At 42.9% G+C, this 18730-nt stretch overlaps 1 protein-coding gene across 1 annotated transcript in view; it reads right to left on the bottom strand.

Annotated features, from left to right (window-relative positions):
• Nucleotides 1-18730, bottom strand: part of LOC311129204 (attractin-like protein 1) — a gene marked incomplete at both ends in the record, with an annotated part of 364441 nt that overhangs the window by 14084 nt on the left and 331627 nt on the right. Inside the window, 1 exon segment of the mRNA XM_084161510.1 lies at nucleotides 7457-7571. Coding sequence (XP_084017636.1) covers nucleotides 7457-7571 — 115 coding nt within the window.

Here is an 18730-nt window from a genome sequence, read left to right as displayed (position 1 = left end):
CTGTTTCGTCATTAGTGGTAATCAGGCCTAACAGTGTTTTGTCATCAGCAAACTTGATGATTGAGTTGGAGACGTGCGTGGCCACGTAGTCATGGGTGAACAGGGAGTACAGGAGGAGGCTGAGCATGCACCCTTGTGGGTCCCCCATGTTGAGGATCAGCATGGTGGAGGTGTTGTTGCCTACCTTCACCACTTGGGGTCAGCCTGTCAGGAACTCCAGGACACAGTTGCACAGGGAGGGGTTTAGACTCAGGGCCCTGAGCTTAGTGAAGAGCTTGGAGGGCACTATGGTGTTGAAGGCTGAGCTGTAGTTGATGAACAGCATTCTTAAATAGGTATGCATCTTGTCCAGGTGGGATAGGGCAGTGTGCAGTGCAATGGTGATTGTGTCGTCCGTGGATCTGTTGGGGCGGTATGCGAATTGTAGTGGGTCTAGGTTATCGGGTAAGGTGGAGGTAGAGGTGATATGGTCCTTAACTAGCCTCTCAAAGCACTTCATGATGACAGACGTAAGTGTTACAGGGCGATAGACATTTAGTCCAGTACCTTAGCTTTACTGGGTACAGGAACAATGGTGGACATCTTGAAGCAAGTGGGGACAACAGACTGGGATATGGAGAGATTGAATATGTCCGTAAACACTCCAGCCAGCTGGTCTGCAGATGCTCTGAGGATGCGGCTTGGGATGCCAGCAGCCTTGCGAGGGTTAATGCGCTTAAATGACTTACTCCCGTCGGCCTCGTGAGCGAAGTGGGCCCTCATTGGCATTTCAATGTTGTTTTCCTCTAAATGGGCGAAGAAGGTGTTTAGCTTATCCGGGAGAAATGCGTTGGTGTCTGCGATGTGGCTGGCTTTCCCTTTATAATACATGATTGTCTGGAGTCCCTGCCACATACGTCTCGTGTCTGAGTCGTTGAATTGCGACTGCACTTTGTTCCTGTGCTGTCGTTTTGCCTCTATGATTGCCTTACGGAGGTCATAACTGGTCTGTTTGTCCATATTCCCAGTCACCTTGCCATGGTTAAATGCAGTGGTTTGTGCTTTCAGTTTTGCGCGAATGCTGCCATCTAGCCACAATTTTTGGTTTGGATAAGTTATAATCGTCACAGTGGCAACAAAATCCTCTATGCACTTCCTGATGAACCCAGTCACCGAGTCAGTATATACACTACCGTTAAAAAGTTTGGAGTCACTTAAAAATGTCCTTGTTTTTTCGAAAGAAAAGCAATTTTTTTGTTCATTAAAATAACATCAAATTGATCAGAAATACAGTGTAGACATTGTTAATGTTGTAAATGGCTATTGTCGCTGGAAACGGCAGATTTTTTATGGAATATCTACATAGGCGTACAGAGGCCCATTATCAGCAACCATCAGTCCTGTGTTCCAATGGCACGTTGTGTTTGCTAATCCAAGTTTATCATTTTAAAAGGCTGATGGTTGCTGATAATGGGCCTCTGTACACCTATGTAGATATTCCATAAAAAATCAGCCGTTTCCAGCTACAATAGCCATGAAGAGGCGACTCCGGGATGCTGACCTTCTAGGCAGAGTTGCAAAGAAAAAGCCATATCTCAGACTGGCCAATAAAAAGTCTGAGATATGGCTTTTTCTTTGCAACTCTGCCTAGAAGGTCAGCATCCCGGAGTCGCCTCTTCACTGTTGATGTTGAGACTGGTGTTTTGCGGGTACTATTTAATGAAGCTGCCAGTTGAGGACCTGTGAGGCGCCTGTATTTCTGATCAATTTGATGTTCTTTTAATGGACAAAAAAATTGCTTTTCTTTCGAAAAAACTAAGACATTTTTAAGTGACTCCAAACTTTTTAACGGTAGTGTACGTCAATACTATTCTGCATCAAAGCCAGAACCGAAAGATTGGAAAACAGCTTCTACCTCCAGGCCATCAGACTGTTGAACAGCCATCACGCCATCTTGTCACGAATTCAGCCGAGGCTGCCCCTCCTCCTTGCTCGGGTAGGCTTCGGCATTCATCGTCACCGGAGTACTAGCTGCCACCGATCTATGTTTCGGTGTTCCACTTGCTTTGTCTTGATTGTGCACACCTGATTCCCATCACGTTAATTTGTGTCCCTATTTTACCCTCTGGTTTCCTCATGGTGTTGTGCGTGATTGTTTGTTGTTTTTCTGTCTTTCTTGTGAGCTGGTATTTTTCTTCCCTGCGTGGAAGACATGCTCTGTTACTTTTGTTAAGTAAAGTACATGGTTTACTAAGTTCTGTGTCCTGCGCCTGACTCCGTCCTACCGCTACACACTGACGCATGACACATCTCCTGTAGTAAGTGAGAGTAGTAAGTAATACTCCTGTAATAAGTAATAGACAAAGAAGGACTCACTCACACAAGCTCAAACACACACACACCTCATACACACAGACTCTGTACTCACATATACACTCACACACGCACATACGCCCATACTCACAAACACACTCACTCACAAACACATGCATACACACACACAAACACACACAAACACACACAGCCAACGCTGATGTCCCATATACTGTCACGTTCGTTCATAAACGGGACGGACCAAGGCGCAGCGTGATATGCGTACATGTTTATTTTAACTTAATAAACAACACGACAAAACAACAAACTAAATGAAACGTGAAGTCCAAGGTAGAACACAAAACATACCTTACACGGAACAAGATCACACAACCCACTAGTGCCAATAGGCTGCCTAAGTATTGTCCCCAATCAGAGACAACGAGCGACAGCTGCCTCTGATTGGGAACCACACCGGCCAACATAGAAATACCCATACAAGAACCTATAACATAGAACAACACAACATAGAAAATCACACCCTGACTCAACAAATAAGAGTCCCCAGAGTCAGGGCGTGACATATACACTGAGGGTACAAAACATTAGGATCATCTTTCTAATATTGAGTTGCACTCCCCCTTTTCCCCTTAGAACAGCCTCAATTCGTTGGGGCATGGACTCTACAAGGTGTCGAAAGCATTCAATAGTGATGCTGGCCCATGTTGACTCCAATGCTTCTCACAGTTGTGTCAATTTGGCTGGATGTGCTTTGTTGTGGTGGATCATTCTTGATACACACAGGAACATGTTGAGCGTGAAAAACCCAGCAGTGTTGCAGTTCTTGACACAAACCAGTGCACCTGGCACCTCCTGCCATACCCCGTTCAAAGGCACTTTAATCTTTTGTTTTCCCCATTCACCTTCTGAATGGCACACATTCACAATACATGTCTCAATTGTCTCAAGACTTTAAAATCCTTCTTTAACCAGTCTCATCCCCTTCAACTACACTGATTGAAGTGGATTTAACAAGTGACATCAATAGCTTTCACATGGATTCACCTGGTCAGGTGTTCCTGTTTTGTACTCTCAGTGTATATAGAGACATTTAACACTGGACGGTTAATTTTATACTGTCTTTCTCACTGTGTATTCATATATTGTATTCTTCATATAGCTTATTCTATATATATATACTGTATCTACTACTGTACATTGCATTTTTGTTACAACGTTTATACACACTGTGTATTAATGTACTGGATTCTTAATTATATACTAGATTACTGTATAAACCAGATTCTTATTCATATACCGTATTCTTCATATAGCTCATTCTAATATATCTACTACTGTACATTGCATTTTTGTTTCACTGTTTATACACATATAGTGAGGGAAAAAAGTATTTGATCCGCTGCTGATTTTGTACGTTTGCCCACTGACAAAGACATGATCAGTCTATAATTTTAATGGTAGGTTTATTTGAACAGTGAGAGACAGAATAACAACAACAAAATCCAGAAAAACGCATGTCAAAAATGTTATGAATTGATTTGCATTTTAATGAGGGAAATAAGTATTTGTTGGCAATCACAGAGGTCAGATGTTTCTTGTAGTTGGCCACCAGGTTTGCACACATCTCGGGAGGGATTTTGTCCCACTCCTCTTTGCAGATCTTCTCCAAGTCATTAAGGTTTCGAGGCTGACGTTTGGCAACTCGAACCTTCAGCTCCCTCCACAGATTTTCTATGGGATTAAGGTCTGGAGACTGGCTAGGCCACTCCAGGACCTTAATGTGCTTCATCTTGAGCCACTCCTTTGTTGCCTTGGCCGTGTGTTTTGAGTCATTGTCATGCTAGAATACCCATCGACGACCCATTTTCAATGCCCTGGCTGAGGGAAGGAGATTCTCACCCAAGATTTGACGGTACATGGCCCCGTCCATCGTCCCTTTGATGCGGTGAATTTGTCCTGTCCCCAAAGCAGAAAAACAACCCCAAAGCATAATGTTTCCACCTCCATGTTTGACGGTGGGGATGGTGTTCTTGGGGTCATAGGCAGCATTCCTCCTCCAAACACGGCGAGTTGAGTTGATCCCAAAGAGCTCGATTTTGGTCTCATCTGACCACAACACTTTCACCCAGTTCTCCTCTGAATCATTTAGATATTCATTGGCAAACTTCAGACGGGCCTGTATATGTGCTTTCTTGAGCAGGGGGACCTTGCGGGCGCTGCAGGATTTCAGTCCTTCACGGCGTAGTGTGTTACCAATTGTTTTCTTGGTGACTATGGTCTCAGCTGCCTTGAGATCATTGACAAGATCCTCCCGTGTAGTTCTGGGCTGATTCCTCACTGTTCTCATGATCATTGCAACTCCACGAGGTGAGATCTTGCATGGAGCCCCAGGCCGAGGGAGATTGACAGTTATTTTGTGTTTCTTCAATTTGTGAATAATCGCACCAACTGTTGTCACCTTCTCACCATGCTGCTTGGCGATGGTCTTGTAGCCCATTCCAGCCTTGTGTAGGTCTACAATCTTGTCCCTGACATCCTTGGAGAGCTCTTTGGTCTTGGCCATGGTGGAGAGTTTGGAATCTGATTGATTGATTGCTTCTGTGGACAGGTGTCTTTTATACAGGTAACAAGCTGAGATTAGGAGCACTCCCTTTAAGAGTGTGCTCCTAATCTCAGCTCGTTACCTGTATAAAAGACACCTGGGAGCCAGAAATCTTTCTGATTGAGAGGGGGTCAAATACTTATTTCCCTCATTAAAATGCAAAATAATTTATAACATTTTTTACATGCGTTTTTCTGGATTTTGTTGTTGTTATTCTGTCTCTCACTGTTCAAATAAACCTACCATTAAAATTATAGACTGATCATTTCTTTGTCAGTGGGCAAACGTACAAAATCAGCAGGGGATCAAATACTTTTTTCCCTCACTGTAGCCTGTATATATATACTGGATTCTTGACATAGCTCACTGTAATATACAGTATCTACTGATGTATATATCATTCTTAGTATATCTTTTTGGTGTATATACATATAAATTAAATTGCATTTGGATTACTGATACAGTGTTATTTGGGCTGTTAACCAGATTCGTCCTGCCATTCTTGATTTCTTTTTTGTTTGTTTGACTGTTATTTGTGTACTTGTTTGACATTTTTACTGCATTCTTAGGAGCTAGTAACACAAGCATTTCGCTGCACCCGCTATAACATCTGCTAAACTGTGTACGCGACCAATTAACTTTGATTTGATTTATAAAACACACTTATGCACAAACACGCACCCACACACACATGCACTCACATCCTAACTGGTGTTGGCATCTCTTCCTGACTAGTTTGCCCACATCAGATGGGCCCAGACAAATAGCCATTTCCAGTTTCCACCCCCAGTGTTCCATAAAGCCCCTATGGCATCCGACCACATCTCTCTCTTTCTTTACCCGGTTTCACAGCACTGCTTCAGCACTTACTAAAGAGTGACAGTTCCATTACTATAGTTCCATGTATGATATGCATATAAAGTACTTAATCAGCACAATATTACCGCATTAAACTGTCCGACCACCACAATACAAAAAGAGGGCTCGCAATGTTAACCAATCACCACAATTTTACTTCATAACATTTTTCAATCAAGCCACAGGTCAACAAACATTTCACCCATCGGCACATCTCTTGACAAATTGAACACAAATCTTTGCAAACTGACATGCAAAATGTCAGAATTTCTGCAGCAAAATCAAGCCTTTTTGCCTGCAACTATCACAAAAAAACACTGCAAAATCACGGAAGAACTGACTTACTGCAAAGTATGTATTTACCCAGCATTTGTAGCCAATACTGTAGCCTGTACATACTGGCTGCACTTATCAGCTGCTACGATTTGCCCAGTACCTGGTGGCTTTAAAGGCTCCTCTAAACGTAATACAAGCAGCTTTTCCCAGCATGAGAACCTGATGCCTTGTAAAGTGCTTAATTTTTGCTGTCTTTTACAGGCTTCCTGCTACAGTCACTTTTACACCTGCTCGTATTTCAGCTCATGTATTATACCTACATGATGAGCCGACAGCACTCTCTCAGAAAGCCCTGGGCTTCAGGGGAAAAGGAAAAGGAGAGAAATAAAATAAGTGAGAAAGCGAGTGAGAGAGAGAGATAGAGAGAGAGAGAGAGAGTGTGTGTGTGAGTGTAAGGGGCAAGAGTGACAGAGGGAAAGCGATATTTTGATGGCTGCTGACAGTTCTAAAGCATTCCCGAGCTCATCTCTGTGACACTGGGTGCCATTCAAATGGTCATCTCCCTATTCATTTACCCACAGCACAGCGGCATATTTAACACCTCTGAAATATCACATATCCTCTTAGGAGAAACATGAGCTCATCTGGGCTCTGCTGGGAAACCCATTGGAGAGAACAATCGATCCAACAGCCTGCTAATTCCTCCAGATGTAACATGGCTTTTTCTGTCTCTCTCAAAACAAAGCCCCTAATAGCTGATAGATCAGGTATATCTGTGTCCGTCCAAACACAGATGGTACACAGATTTCCAAATTGAACTGCCAGAAGTAGAGAAATCGACACAGGCAGATATTGGGTTCTAGTTGCGATAAAGGGGAGATGGGGTTGTGATCTAACAGAGAGAGAGGATAGGTGAGGGAGGAGGGGGAGTAAGGGAGGTTGGGGGAGGAGAAGGGTCTCCACCTCTAGAATATGTCATGCTTCAGTTAGCACCTGTCTGGAGAGACTCTTGGGGTCCTCTCCATAGACATGCAGGGGTTGAATCAAGAAGGTAGGGAGACAGAGAGAGCTATTTTGTAAATAATCTTTCTTTCTTTCTTTCTTTCTTTCTTTCTTTCTTTCTTTCTTTCTTTCTTTCTTTCTTTCTTTCTTTCTTTCTTTCTTTCTTTCTTTCTTTCTTTCTTTCTTTCTTTCTTTCTTTCTTTCTTTCTTTCTTTCTTTCTTTCTTTCTTTCTTTCTTTCTTTCTTTCTTTCTTTCTTTCTCTCTCTCCCTCTTTCTTTTGTTCTATATCTCGAATGGTAGAGGAAAATAGTGGCATCTGAAGCCTGTGGGTGCCATTTAATAACCAAAGAGAGAAGGCCTGGTCTAGAAGATAGACAGTGAGTGGAGAGGAGACGGGTGCTTACCAGACTGGCCAGGTGGTGGTATTCCTGAAGGGACTCTGGGCAGACACAAGAGGACGGTCAGTACGCCGGCCCTGCTCCCCCAACAAGGCTCCACTGCTATAGGCTTGGGCATACCCTGCACAGAGAGGAAGGAAGGAGCATGTCAGACATGTCAATCAATAAACACTCCGAAATCCCATCACAAAGTGGAACATTGCAACTTTGCTTGTTATACGCAAAGACAATATGCAAACAATATGGAAAATGTATTATATGTGCATGGATCCAGTATGTAAATGGACAGCAGTATCCACCATGTACTACATCATTGACTGGACATCTATTTGAGTTAGGCTGGAAGTCCAGGCGATGGAGGGCCCAACCCCACCCTGCTCCAATCTCCCCCAGATGCGGACCTCACACACGGGGGAGCGGGCTGGCTGGCAGCCCCTAGAGCTCTACCTGAAGCCAGAGTAATGGATATGGATGGATGGAGGGGACAGCAGGCGCAGGGGAGGTATTCTCCTCCTCTCCCCTAAGCCCACTACATCCATTCCACTCAGGCAGGTTGAGGGACAGACCTTTACAGGTTGAGGACCACTCATTTACATTCATAAAGCTATGCTCTCCTCACCCAGCAGCTCGGGACGTGCCTCAAGATACCAGCCTCACTTTCTCCAAGGAGAGGGTGTAAAACATGTCCCTGTCAAGGAGGCAGGGTGTGTGTAAACAAACTGTACACCCCAAAGCCTTTGTCATTACTGCCACCAGAAGCATTCCAACATGGAAAGGCCAAAATCACAGCTCTGATCATACACTTTAGCAAATGTGTTTTTCTTTTTTTCCACTCTCAAAGTACAATTTATCATCACTTACAACTGCTGTGTCAACCCTGTACCTAGACATTGTCAAAGGCAGTACATTTTCCCTGTAGTATGTCATTGGATGTACAAACACACACAAAAACACAGACACACAGACACACACCCTTTCAGCTTTAAGGCGCATCGATCCCTGCTATGAGATGATTAAACAGAGCGATGAGACGTTGACGCTGTCTCTTGATCGTCCTCAACGGTGCCTTGCTGCTATGCACAGCTCTCAAACACATAACAGAAGCACAGCAGGGGGGGCGTACAGGAGAAAAATACAGAGGAAACAGGTGGTTCAAACAATGATGCTGAAGAGGAGTAGATGGGTGAGATGCAGAGGTGATGCTAGGACAACATAGTCTAGAGCTAGAGTTGAGCTTGAGGGCAGCAACTCTATTATATGTTAGTTTCTTTGTTATAAGGTCTTTGTAGCACTGGGTGCTTGTACCTGTCAGATGGAGCGCTATTGAGCTTGACCCCGGTACCACACCACAGGAGTCAGGTTGGTTGGACCGTGTTTACTCCTGGTGTCTGCTCTGGTCTAGGGAGGATCCGAGAGGAGACTGTTGCGGTTGTTTACCAGAAACAGGGAAGAGGGCTTGACCTCTGGTCGTCTAGATCAACGTCCAGTCGGTAGATGATAGCAGTGCAGCCTCTTACATAGGCTGGGTTACAGTTCCAGCACCCTACTATGCTCTACTTTACACTACAAATGACACACAGACAAACCCTATGTGTTTCAGTTGGAATGCACCAAAGGTATGTCAATATGGTGAAATGAAGGTGGACAGAGGGGTGCTAGCATATAGTCAGTACTTGAAGGGAGCCTTTCCTCTCTACAGTACTCTGAAGTGCCACAAGTGCCTGTCTCCTTGGGTAGAGCTCCCTTAGAGAGTAGCCTGTTCAGTCCAGCCGCATATCTCTCCAGAGACCTCACTTCAGCTGTGCCCGCCTTCCCTTGTTCTCCCCAGAGACATGGTGGCAATGCTGGGTGCTCTACATTTACATTACATTTTAGTCATTTAGCAGACGCTCTTATCCAGAGCGACTTACAGTTATTGAGTGCATACATTTTCATACTCTACCTGAGATATACTATCCATTTACCGTACTGCTATTATTTTCTGGTCTTCTTCCCCCTCCTCTGCTCCCCTCATCTATTTTGGTCTTACACTCTTCCCTGTTTGCACTTACGAATACTCTCTGCTCTGCTCCCGCCTTGTCGCTGTTCTCTCCTCTCTCACGTCCTCTATCACAGAGACATTGAGGCGTTTCTACAGGCACTTAAGCTTGAAATGAAATACATATGAAGCGTTCTTCACAAAAAATATAAAATACATTAAAGGGGAATGGAGAGAGAGAGTGAGAGAGACAGAGAGAGAGAGAGAAAGAGAGACCAAGAGAGAGACTGAGAGAGACAGAGAGAGAGAGGGAGAAAGAGAGGCGCTTGATAGGAGTACAATGTGTGAGTTGCCCTACCACCCAAGTGGTCTGTAATTAAGTCCAAACATAAAAACAATGAACAATTATCAAAATGGCAATTACAAACCAGCAGTCACAGGGACAATGTAATGGCCCCAACAACGCAGCGCACAGTCTGAAAGAGTGCCAATCCTTCCAATTCCTCTTATTACATACCCACCCACGCACACACCCACGCATGCACGCAGACACACAGACACAGAAAGCCCACTAACACCACACTACCAAAGGCCGCCGCCCCGCCGCCCCTACCCTTCCATAGGCCCCATTGCTAATAGGTTTAAGTGCTGAAGCATACAGCATAATTACAGGGTAGCGCCTCCCATGTTTGTTTTGTGTTAAGGGGCATTAAGAAATGATCAATTTGCCAGCTCTCTGAAAGAGGAAATGGGTTCACGTAAAGAGCCATCTCTGGTAGAACAGAGTGCAACACTATGCCACATCCAGGAGGTTCTTATTAGAGCGCGACGGCCGCTAGCACACTGCTACCAATTACAAGAGCTGAGAAACACAACACAACAATTAGTGGCCATGATGATGTGTTTCCATTTGGAGTGTCAGAGCGAAACAAGTGCTAGAAGAACCTGGCAGAACCTCGTCATTTAAGCTTTCTTACAGGGGTTTGGAACAAGCAGCTCATTTGAATGGCACTTCTGCAGAAGAAAATACATCTCACAACACGTTCACATGTCAGTGTTGAGTGTTACTAACATATGTTTGCAAAAAGTACAGAATAGTATATATGTTCAACTGTGTGCACCTCGTAATCACCACAATACTATACATTAACTTTGCATTCATGATCATCTTTTGAGTAATGGAAATTGACAAATTCATGTAGCATGACTTAACGCCCTTGAGTCTAAGCCATTTGTCTATGATATCTACTACCCTAACACATGGAATGGTTTTAATATAATAATAACATGGCCCATCTAGCTAGCTATTCGATACAGCACATCTCCATGGAGAAAGATCATGAGAGTATGTGACCTGGTGTGTGACTGGGTCCTTTGATCCTATAATATAATAATAATAATATGCCATTTAGCAGACGCTTTTATCCAAAGCAACTTACAGCTGAAAACACACATACGTTCGCTTAGCTGAGATATTTCCTCCAGGAAACGACTGGTTAATGGATCTGACGCTCCTCATTTCCCCTCACACTGACCGGCCACAACCGTGAGCCAGCATGCAATTACACCACACACACACACACACACACATTCGTGTATGTACACGCACAAGGCAACACAACAAATATGTCATCATCACATAATTTAAAAAGTTACAGTGATATGCAACTAGGCTACAGTGTAGTTAAGAATGTACTGCAATCTCTAATAGGGCTTACTCCCTGTGTCCAACCTGTTGCTGGGAGCAGGACGACAGAGGAAACCCTACTCTGGCTGTGTCTCTGAGGGCTGAAAAACTCATCTTTTTAAAAGGCTTCATTAACACTGATTTATCATTCTGGAAGACAGCTCCAGAGGGCCATACATCTCCCTGCAGCCGCACGGCCACACATATTTGTCAATTTAATTTCAATCCTCATTAATAGGTATTTTAGTAAAATGACACCTTCAAGACGAGTGGCATTAAACAGTGGATGGGGTGGGGGAGTCAGTGATGAAGTTGTCCTGGACAGTAGAGTGCGACTTAGAGCCCCCCCTGGCTCCCCTCCTAAATTAATCAGCTTAAGTAGTAAGGACAAGGAAGTAAAGAAGAGAGAGAGAGTGCCAGGGCCAGGTTAAGGGTGAGACTTCTGGCAGCCATTTCGGACTAGAGAAAGATTGCTGAGCTGTACAGTAGAAAGGTTTTTACAAGCATGCAACACTTTAAAAGGAGAACTTTAACTGTATTTCCTGACCTGAGGAGAATTTGAGAGACATTCAGCTCCATTCGTCTTTCATATCTGAAGTGGGGGAATTATCCACTGGGGCTAACACTACATTCAACTTTGACATTATAAAGGACCGCGACACAGTATGAATACCACGTTGTAGTGCTAGTGTATAAAGGCACACCTTGACACTGTAGAAGTGGCAAACCACTTGGATCCATTATCCCATTTCTGCCCATTATGTTTCTCTTTTCCCTGATGAAGTAAGGGTTTTTTCTAGCTCTTCTCCTCCCTTTCACCCCACACGGAGAGAGAGAAACAGAAAGAGAGAAACAGAGAGAGAGAGAAAGAAAGAGCGAGAGAGAAAGGGAGAGCGAGAAAGTGAAAGTGAAAAAGAGAGAGACATGCATTCCAGGTGGCAGCTTGTAAAATGGCTGACCCATCCAATCTAATAAAACTCTGTTAGAGCGCCGCCTGTCCCTTCCAAGAGAAAAGTGGTCAATTCTCATGCACTTAAAGGTGGGAGGAATAGATGGCTAAATAGTTTGCTGGGTGAATGATGGCAGAGGTTAACCTTTCACTGCTGTAGTCCTGTTTTACTATTCCTTTCTGCTTCGGTGGTTTTCTTATAATGATGTGCTTAAGAGGTGTTAGATCCCTGTTGGATTGTTCAACTCCGACATAAACACAGGGTTGAGAAAAGTCACAAGGCATGTCTATCTTTTCCCCTCCAAAAACACAGAGAATGTAGTATAAAACAGAATAAAATAGATGATTTTAACAGTGTCTCAAGATGTCTCGGTCCCCTCTCTCTACCTCATTTCTCAACATCCTACCCTGTACACCTTGCACATCTATTCTGTTAGACGTCCAGAGTTCCTTCAACTCAGAGAGTTCTCTGCACAGCCTCCAGTCAACATCAATTTTCAGGTAGCATTAGCATTCAATGGCCACACCAGATGTAGACAAAGGCCACTAAGAGGCTCTTACAAACAGCCATACAAAGGGGACATAAGTACTAAGTGGTGAATAGTAAAAGTGATGGAGGAGGGTGTCCACTGAGAAACACGCTGCTCCTAGTTGGTAATAGATAGATGGGGGAGAAGAGTGGAAAACAGGGCCATGGTATAACAACGTCTACAGCATGGAGAGAGAAACAGAAAAAGAGAGAGAGGGGTGGAAAAGACAGAAAAAATTGCAAAAGATTGAAATATGTATAAGGAGAGAAAGTGTGGGGTTTAGAGAGGGAGGGGTTAGTGATCTGGGCTTGGTAATTAAGATGTGTGTGGTCACATCCTGTCCCCTACTAGAGTTAATGTAGTGTATGTGGGTCACTTGTCAGTGGACATGCACATCCTCTCAGATGCCATAAACAGCTAGGGCGAAAAGGTGAATCGCTCGAGCCAATCAGAGAGAAGAATCATGCAAATATATGTCTGCTGGGTACAATTTTTACCTTACAGGCAGGGAGGTAAAGCTCTCATCTCTGATTCAGACATGGCTCAAACCATCCCACTTAATCAAAAGCCAATGAATACCAAATGCCTTGTTAAATCTTCTCCCTCAAATCAAATCAAATCATCCCCCACCTTCCATATGAAATGCCATCATACGCAGATGCCTGCCATTCTTAGAGAGCTGTGTGTGTGTGTGTGTGTGTGTGTGTGTGTGTGACTTTGATCGTCAGGCAGTCTGAATTAATGCATTCCCAGCACAAAGGATAACAGATTACTCTCAGAGCATATTCAACTTTTAGACACAATGCAGAGCCTGCTGGGGTATAATAATGTCACCCTTTCATTAACATGCCTTTCACATTAATTACTTTGCTGAATAGGCCTACCACATATGCCTGCAGAAGCACTTACATACATGTAACTGCCAAAATAAAGGAAACAACAACATAAAGTGTTTTAATAGGGCATTGGGCCACCACGAGCCGCCAGAACAGTTTCAATTCGCCTTCGCATAGATTCTACAAGTTTCTGGAACTCTATTGGATGGATGCGACACCATACTTCCACGAGAAATTCCATCATTTGCTGTTTTGTTGGTAGTGGAAAACGCTGTTTCAGGCGACACTCCAGAATCTCCCATAAGTGTTCAACTGGGTTGAGATCTGGTGACTGAGACACACACACACCCTTTAAACCCTCTATGGTCCTTTGAGACCCCTCTTTCAAAGTCACTGAGATCTGTAAGCATGAAGGAATGTTGTAAATGCTTAATTAACTTAGGAACCACACCTGTGTAGAAGCACCTTCAAAATACTTTGTATCCCTCATTTACTCAAGTGTTTCCTTTATTTTGGCAGTTACCTGTATAAGCATCATGAACAGACACACATATGCACGCACACAAATTCCAGTCTTACTGTGTCAGAAAGATGCACAATAGAATATGGGCTTTTGTTCTAAATCTGCACCTTGTTATAGTCTACACAGAGAGGGAGACACTGAGGCATCCCTGCAACGTTCATACAACGCTTAATCACCTGGCTGGCTTGCTCTGACAAGGCAAAAAATAAACCCCCAAATCAAAGCCAGACACCAAAAGCCATCTTGTTTCAGTCTTATCCTACACCAGGAGGGACATGATGAAAGATTCAGCCAACAGTCACGTAAAATGTAGTCACCTGACTTACCCTAACAAGGCAAAAGCCCAAAATAAGAACAAGGCAGCAGAAAGCAAAGTTTTAATCACCATCGATTTGTACCCAAATCTAACAGCAATCTGGAATGAATTCCCTGTAATGCCCTTTGAGAGATAATGGATCTCCAAACAGCTTGTGCTTTTCTAGCTGGAGAGGTGAAAGGAGGAGAGATGGATGAGGCAAGATTAGGGCTGTGGCGGTCATGAAATTTTGTCAGCCGGTGATTGTCAAGCAAATAACTGCCAGTCTCACGGTAATTGACCGTAATTAACATAAACAGGTTTAGCATCTCCTGGCTTCCACGCATAGCCTACAAGCCACTAATGCAGACCTTTGGAATATCTACATTTTAAAAAGCCTAGTAAATCCATTTAATATAGCCTATATTTTCACAATAAATCCATTATTTATTTTAGACAGGTCTAAAGAAGCATGATATGAAGAAAATGTAGTCTATTTCAGAAGAACAGAATAGCATATTCTGAGTTGTCCTTATGTTAGGCCCTGATCTGGCTATGCCAAATGGCTGTGGGCTACACTAGTTAGCAGATAAGATTTGCTTAGAATTCCGTGGCATTATTTTATATTATTTTATAGTATGGAGAATACAATTGAACAAAGCTGAATAACATCGAAAGGAAATCTTCTCCAAACGATTTGAGGGAGTGCGCACATGCGGCTGTTCTGTGTTGAGCGGTTTACAAAGAAATAGGTACTCCTATATGCTTAATTTATAGTTATTAATGTAACTTTAGTTGTTCTACAAACGTTGGGCTATATGTTTAGATTTTTAATACATTGTAAGGCTGCATGATGCGACTCTAATGATGATATGAAAAAAGTTGCTTGAAAGGCATGAGCTCTGCTTTGTTTTTTGCGCAGGATGTACACACTTGCACAGGCTGTCTCTCATTCACAATTTGACAAGCACTAGATAATGCCACGAATTTCACGGCGGCATCCCCTTTGTGTGGCCGTAATGCACCCAAAAAAGATCCATGCCTTTTGCGGCCAGTGGCCATTGTGCCCTTGGCCTGGAGTGCTGCGTTGTGCCCTTCTCCCTGTGTGCTGCGCGGCTCTGAAGCACCTCTCACTCACGTGATCGGGTCTTTCTCACAAGCTACAAGTGAAAACAGACACATCAGGGACGCAACTGCGCGCATCCTTATCCAATTCCGAGGTGCATATTGAAGGTACTGGAAGAACTGTCCACATTTACTTTTCGTCAGCCAACAAGATGAGTAGGCCTAATGAACAGCAAAAGCACTAGCCTATGTCAATCCACTATCCCCCATAGTACAAAAGTTGACCTATTCTCTATTCTGTGCAATAAATAAATATTCCAAACATAGTCTGGGACAGTTGTGGGATGCGATAGATCCCAAATTAATACAACCACTAGCATCAAAAAACATTTTTTACGCAATGTGGCTGACGGAACAGATGGGGACGGTTGAGCTAACGTGAGCTAATGTGATTAGCATGACTGTTGTAAGTAAGAGCAAACTTTCCAGGACATAGACATATCTTATATGGGCAGAAAGCTTAAAGTCTTGTTAATCTAACTGCACTGTCCAATTTACTGTAGCTATTACAGTGAAAAAATAGCATGCTATTGCTTGAGGAGAGTGCACAACAACAACAGAAATTATCACGCCAACTGGTTTGATACATTCACCTCTGAAGGTAAATAATGTACTTACATTCAGTAATCTTGCTCTGATTTGTCATCCTAAGGGTCCCAGTGATCAAATGTAGGAACTGGGTTCTACAGTTTGAACCCCTGCTGTCTCTGGCTCCACACCCACCCCACCCGGCCATCTAGATGTGTGAAAGTTAATGTATAAGTTAATGATCCATCATGTATGAGATTCCTGGGAGTGTGTAAACTTACATTTTGTATTACCATATCATGTTTGTATGTTCTCTATAGTTAGGTACTTGAAAATGTATCAATTTACCAATTCGGCACATTTGGGCAGACTTCATACAAAATAGTCCAGTATTGCAATGCTTCACTGGATCAATCTGAAACTTTGCACACACACTGCTGCCATCGAGTGGCCAAACTCTAAATTGCGCCTAAACTGCAATATTATATTGTGGCCTTTCTCTTGCATTTCATTTTTTTTTTTTTGTATTATCTTTTACCAAATCTAATGTGTTATATTCTCCTACATTAATTTCACATTTCCACAAACTTCAGAGTGTTTCCTTTCAAATGGTATAAATAATATGCATATCCTTGCTTCAGGTCCTGAGCTACAGGCAGCTAGATTTGGGTATGTCATTTTAGGCGAAAATTGAAAAAAAGGGTCCGATCCTTAAGAGGTTAAAATGTTGATAAACTATTAGGATATTTCTTCACATTATAAGCGCAGCGATGCGTACATGGCAGTAGGCTATAAGCGCGAATGTTCCATTAGTGGGAAAACACAATTTTCAAAAGTGACCGCAAATGTGATTATGCATGTAATGCTGTTATTATAAAGGTGCATTTTTATGGTGAAACTTATCTTCCCCAAACTTGAAACTCACATGCTGCTTACATATGTCAGTTAGGCTCTACACCCCTTGTAAAGCGGATTAATGTGCTTAATTTTAAGAAGTTATTTGGCCACTTTAGTTGTGATAAAAACCTTATCAAAACATATAGGCCTATGGGCTAGGCTGCATGAGGTGTGCTGGGCATCATTCTCAAGTGATAATATATAATTCACAAACGATAGGCTAACATTGTCACCCATCAGACTATTCTTGATTTAATCTTGTCTTTACATATACACTACCGTTCAAAAGTTTGGGGTCACTTAGAAATGTCCTTGTTTTCCATGAAAACATACATGGAATGAGTTTGAATAGGAAATATAGCAAAATGCATAGGACATGTAGTCATTGACAAGGTTAGAAATAATAATTTTTAATATAAATAATAATTGTGTCCTTCAAACTTTGCTTTCGTCAAATAATCCTCCATTTGCAGCAATTACAGCCTTTTAGACCTTTGGCATTCTAGTTGTCAATTTGTTGAGGTAATCTGAAGGGATTTCAACCCATGCTTCCTGAAGCACCTCCCACAAGTTGGACTGGCTTGATGGGCACTTCTTACATACCATATGGTCAAGCTGCTCCTGCAACAGCTCAATAGGATTGAGATCCGGTGACTGTGCTGGCCACTCCATTATAGACAGAATACCAGCTGACTGCTTCTTCCCTAAATAGTTATTGCATAGTTTGGAGCTGTGCTATGGGTCATTGTCCTGTTGTAGGAGGAAATTGGCTCCAATCAAGCGCCGTCCACAGGGTATGGCGTTGCAAAATGGAGTGATAGCCTTCCTTCTTCAATATCCCTTTTACCCTGTACAAATCTCCCACTTTACCACCACCAAAGCACCCCCAGACCATCACATTGCCTCCACCATGCTTGACAGATGGCATCAAGCACTCCTCCAGCATCTTTTCATTTGGTCTGCGTCTCACAAATGATCTTCTTTGTTTTCCCCGAACACCTCAAACTTCGATTTGTCTGTCCATAACACTTTTTCCAATCTTCCTCTGTCCAGTGACTGTGTTCTGTTGCCCATCTTTATCTTTTATTTTTATTGGCCAGTCTGAGATATGGCTTTTTCTTTGCAACTCTGCCTAGAAGGTCAGCATCCCGGAGTCGCCTCTTCACTGTTGATGTTGAGACTGGTGTTTTGTGGGTACTATTTAATGAAGCTGCCAGTTGAGGACCTGTGAGGCGTCTGTTTCTCAAACTAGACACTCTAATGTATTTGTCCTCTTGCTCAGTTGTGCACCGGGCCTCCCACTCCTCTTTCTATTCTGGTTAGAGCCAGTTTGTGCTGTTCTGTGAAGGGAGTAGTACACAGCGTTGTACGAGATCTTCAGCCTTCATTTTTCAGAACAATAATAGACTGACGAGTTTCAGAAGAAAGTTATTTGTTTCTGGCCATTTTGATCCTGTAATCGAATCCACAATTGCTGATGCTCCAGATACTCAACTAGTCTCAAGAAGGCCAGGTTATATTTCTTCTTTAATCAGCACAACAGTTTTCAGCTGTGCTAACATAATTGCAAAAGGGTTTTCTAATTATCAATTAGCCATTTAAAATGATAAACTTGGATTAGCAAACACAACGTGCCATTGGAACACAGGACTGATGGTTGCTGATAATGGGCCTCTGTACGCCTATGTAGATATTCCATTAAAAATCAGCCATTTCCAGCTACAATAGCCTTTTACAACATTAACAATGTCTACACTGTATTTCTGATCAATTTGATGTTATTTTAATGGACAAAAAAATAGCCTTTCTTTCAAAAACAAGGACATTTCTATGTGACCCCAAACTTTTGAACGGTAGGGTACATATACTCATGAAGCCTAATTACCGTGACTAAACGTGACCGCCGGTGTGGCGGTAATATGGTCACCGCAA

This window comes from Coregonus lavaretus (assembly GCF_964263955.1).
Source record: "Coregonus lavaretus genome assembly, chromosome: 1".
Lineage (NCBI taxonomy): Eukaryota > Metazoa > Chordata > Actinopteri > Salmoniformes > Salmonidae > Coregonus > Coregonus lavaretus.
This window is presented reverse-complemented; position numbering and strand designations above follow the sequence as displayed.